Source organism: Tupaia chinensis, unplaced genomic scaffold (assembly GCF_000334495.1).
Source record: "Tupaia chinensis unplaced genomic scaffold, TupChi_1.0 Scaffold000161_1, whole genome shotgun sequence".
Taxonomy (NCBI): Eukaryota; Metazoa; Chordata; class Mammalia; order Scandentia; family Tupaiidae; genus Tupaia; species Tupaia belangeri.
Genome location: NW_006159632.1, coordinates 2,371,184 through 2,375,838, shown reverse-complemented (window position 1 = coordinate 2,375,838; position 4,655 = coordinate 2,371,184). Strand labels below are relative to the sequence as shown.

General features: G+C 48.9%; 1 protein-coding gene across 1 annotated transcript in view; it reads right to left on the bottom strand.

The window, feature by feature from the left end:
* The window catches only part of TOMM20 (translocase of outer mitochondrial membrane 20), an 18,713-nt gene that overhangs the window by 7,016 nt on the left and 7,042 nt on the right, over positions 1-4,655 (bottom strand). Inside the window, 1 exon segment of the mRNA XM_014586813.2 lies at positions 3,526-3,607. Within this exon segment, the coding sequence (XP_014442299.1) occupies positions 3,526-3,607 (82 nt within the window).

The window sequence follows — 4,655 nt, the reverse complement described above, 5'->3', positions numbered from 1 at the left end:
TGGCGGCAACCCCTGTAGCAACTGCTGCGGCTGCCCACACACGGCGATGGCGTTGGTCAGGTGGTCCACACCCTTCTCGTACTCACCTGGGAGATTTACACAGAATCACAGGTCATTGAAAAGCCTTGGCCTGGCTAAACATTCAACTTTTGGGCCCAGTCCCGGTGGCCCAGAAGGCAGGTGTCACTGCATGACAGTGGGGCAAACTGGGGAGCCCAGATGCAGACCCCAAGTGGACCTGAACATGGTGGGAACGCCAAAACCCTGGCTGGCTGGGGGAAAGACCATGGCCTGGTGAGCCGTGTCGAGAGCTCCCATCTCTCCTGAAAGGAAAAAGAAGCAGGGCATGTAAAGGATCCCAACTTCACCCCGTCTGCTAGTGATGCTCACCCGGCCACTGTGCAAGAACAGAACTGGCAACAAGCTAGCGTGCGGACGTACAACCGAGTCACCACGCCAGTAACGGCTACAAGCAAGTCAGTGTGTACAGACAGACCATGTCTATGATAAATGTGCACACATACACACACACACACAAGTGCACACGCACGTAAAAATGCACACACACAAGGGGAACTAAGGTGTAGAAAGGCCACGTACATCATTACCCACAGACTTGGACTTCTCTGAAAACTTACATCGGAAACTTCTAACAAAAGGACAGTGCTTCCTATTAGGAGAGGGCACTGGGGACTAAGGGAAAGGAGACCCAATTTCACTGTAAACAAACCCTGCGCATGTGAATGCTGCCAGGCAGAATTACAGGAGGAATACGTTGGTAACACTAAGAGAAGTTACACTAATGAAGTATGGGAGGAATACGTTGGTAACACTAAGAGAAGTTACACTAATGAAGTATGGGAGGAATACGTTGGTAACACTAAGAGAAGTTACACTAATGAAGTATGAGAGGAGGAAGGAGGTCGCACTGCTGTCAGCTGAGGGGGAAGGCTCAGTAGCATTTATCAGTAAATTCCCTTCCAGACACTGACAGACATTCAGGACTTTCTCTGTAACAGCCAGAAGGCACATGTACACGTGGGGAAGGGGGAAGGGGGAGGACGCTGTAATCAGGAGGGATCATGCCAGCCCTTCTCCTTCCCATCTCCCTCTGCCAGGATTTGGGGCACACACGCACATGTGCCCAGGCCAGGATTCAAACCACGCAGCTGGCCACGGGGGATCCACTCCCTTCACAACTAAGCATAGCATCAGCCCTACCGGGTTTTTTTTTGTTTGTTTGTTTTGTTTGTTTGTTTGTTTTTGAGAGATTTTCACTGTAGGGCGCGTGCGCTCGCCAGACAGACAGAGAGAGACAGAGAGACAGAAAGCGAGAAATCACGCCCCAGGGGGGATGGTCACGCTGCAATCCCTTCTCCTCCATTCTCCTCTCAGGATCTTGGGCACGCATACACATGCGCCCGGCGTGACTTTTAAGCCACCGGGTCTGGGACACGAACCGCGGTTGACTACGTGGGAATCCAGCGACATAGCCATTACGCTAACTGATGGTTCCCTACCAGGTTTTTCCAAGGACTGACTTATATGAAAAAAGACTCAGAGAGGCTGAGAAATTCCCTTGAAGTTAATGAGACCTGGGACTCTAACTCCAGGGTCCCTCTTCTCTCTGAACGTCCTCACTAGCCTGTCTCTTGCAGTCAGTGACCTATGAGGCCTACTAGGTACAGCCAAGACTGCTACAGAGACCAACGAGCGCTGGGCGCTGCGCCTCCCCCCCCCAAAATTCTGACAGGAAATGTCCCAGATCACCCCACTGCTTCATTCTTCTGGGCTGTGTGAGCTGCCACGTCCTCCTACCCCGAGCTGGAGGGCCCAGAGCTTCCACTGGCATTTGTGTATGGTTCAGGTTTCTAGACGTCCGTAGCTTTAACTGGCGTCAGAACAGGAGAGCCCATGTCGGGGCTGGGACTGTTTCACCCCTGTGCTGTCTCCGGGATGAGACAGTCAAGGTGCTAGTCGCTATCACCGGGTGTGGCAGTACCGGTGCGGATTGCCCGGGCGATCCCTTGCCCGGGCGATCCCTTTCCCGGGCACTGAGATGGTAAGCCCTAACCTGGGACCTCAGGTGACCAGGACAGGAACTGACAGCTGTTCAGTCAGTTCCTGCTTGTGGATGGATGCCAAAAAGTCTCATCTCTGCCGAGCAAACACTGCAATTGTCTTTTCAAGAGTATGTCCAAGAAACGTGGACACAACCTCTCTAACAACCTTCTTATGGTCCTGAGCTCCCTGCCTATGTGAAGGAGACGCTGCCACCCCTCTGCTGACTGACAGTGGGCTCCCAGGCGGCGCACAGCAGGGAGGGCACCTCCTATGCCCCTGACCACCCAGCACGGGAGGACCGCGCCTTCTACACGACTCAAGCCAGTACCATTTGGGAGCAAGCCCTGCCAGCACGCTGAGAGGACTCTCCCGTTCCGCTCTCGCATCCCTGAGGACACTGGCAGTGTTTCCTGGTTGGTATCCACCTCACGCTCTTCTGCACTTACATGCTAGTGCTCCTACGCACATGCCACGTGGCACCTGGCTGCCCTAACCACCATGCCACAGGCTGGCCTATTATTTCTATGTAAAAGCGCACACATGAGAAAAAGGAAGGGAGAAAGTGCAATCAAAAGTCTCATGCCATGACTCCCTCCCACCAGCCCTCCAGCTCCTCAGGCTCTTGGGCACCCAAGCGAATGTCTAGCATGTTTTCAGGTCCACCTGGGGATCCAAACCCACGGTCAGCCATGAAGCTTCAGCAAATGACAGACTCCACTCCCTGGGCTGGCCTACTCATTATTTTCCACCATTCCTATTTTATTAGTAATCTGAGTATAGAGACTGAACCAGGTGTGACTGTTGTGTAAAATTAAAAGATAATTTGAAATATGCCCAAAACTAAATTTTTCAATTAATTGTAGATCTAGGATTCGTTTAATAATTTCAATTCACAGAAGTTTTCAGGGAAAAAAAAGGAAACTTATTACCGTTGATAGAATAAATGAGGCACTATCTAATAAAAAGCCTAAAATCTGAATCAGGTACAAGGCTGGCTATGAAATGAGATGTCATAAATGCAACATGACTTTGACTAGATAAATTAACCTTTTCTCATATAAATTAGTCATCCTCTCCTGTAAATACCAGGAAAGACGTGGGGGCTGGAGGGGTCCAAGAACATATACTCCAGTCCACATTCTCTCGAGACAGTCTATGCCGCAGTACTTAGAAGCAGGAGAGACTGTATCTGTAAGAATTACGTCATCCATTGTACATCACTTGCTAAAGCGAGTAAGCAAAGAGCTCACACAGATATGCCCCGAGGCAGTAGCAAAGGGTACATCTGTCAAGGAGCAGTCTTCCATAAGGCAATCACATTAGTAGGAGCCCAAAAACTCGCCTTGAAACATTCAGAATGCCTTTTCTAAAAACAGTCAAACCACCTAAGACCCATCCCAGCCTAAGTCTGTACCAGGGTTTAGAATTCCACCCAGTTCCCCAGACTTCTGGAGGAGTCACCTTGGGCTAGCAGCTCTTCGCCAAGCTGTATCTCTTCAAGGAAGAATTTCTGAACTGCCTCAGCATCTTTAAGGTCAGGTAACTGTTGGAAAGAGAAATTTTGTCATTGATGTCAAAATTATACCAGGGCATAAATCAATAAATTAAATGAATGAATGTATTTATTTTTAGGTTTTGCCACAGGGCACATGCAATCACTGGGGTGTGTGGGGGTTGGCCACACCAAATCCCTTCTCCTCCTCCTCTTCTTGGGATCTGGGGCACAAACACACACATGCCTCGTGATTTTTCAAGCCTCTGGGCCTGGGACTCAAACTGCAGTTGGCCTTGTGGAAACCCAGTGCCTTAAACATCACGCCACCTGCTGGCTCACTATTTTCATTTTCAATGAAGTTGTAGCAAGGGAATTAAATCAGTAAGAATGACATCTCATCATGTTGAAGCAGCTGAGTGAGAACAATTTAACCTTCAGTAAAGAGGCTCATGAAACCATCACCTATTACCCCTTATCTCGTGGCCCTTGTAAGGAGGAAATACGAGGGCCCAGATAACCTGCAACAGAATGAAGCTCTTCATCCATGAGTAAACAAAATTAACTGTATTTTAAAACAGAAAACCAACGGGGGTCAGTAGGTGGCATGGCAGTTAAGGTTAGGATAGTATTCTATCCCACATGGCCTACTGTGGTTCAAGTCTCAGAGCTGGCAGCTTGAAAATCATTCTGGCTATGTGTGTGTGCCCAAGATCCCTGGAAGAGAAGGGACTGCAGCTTGGCCATCCTTCCCTAGGGAGGATTTCTCACTTTCCCTCTTACTGTCTATCTCTCTGGTAAACACACTATCAACTAGTTTCCTCAAAATGTATACAATATTCAAGATAGATTTTAAAACAGTATTTCTAGGGACCAGCAGATGGCATAATGGTTATGTCTCTGGACTCCCATATAATTGACTGCAGTCCGAGACCTGGACCCGGTGGCTTAAAACTCCTATCAGGTGTGCGCACATGCCCATCCCCCCGCCGGGCGGTGATTTCTCACTTTCTGTCTCTGTCTCCCTGTTGAGTGTAGAGCAAAAATCTATCTCTCTAAAAAAAAAAAAAAAAAAAGAAGAATTTTTTTTAGATATAAA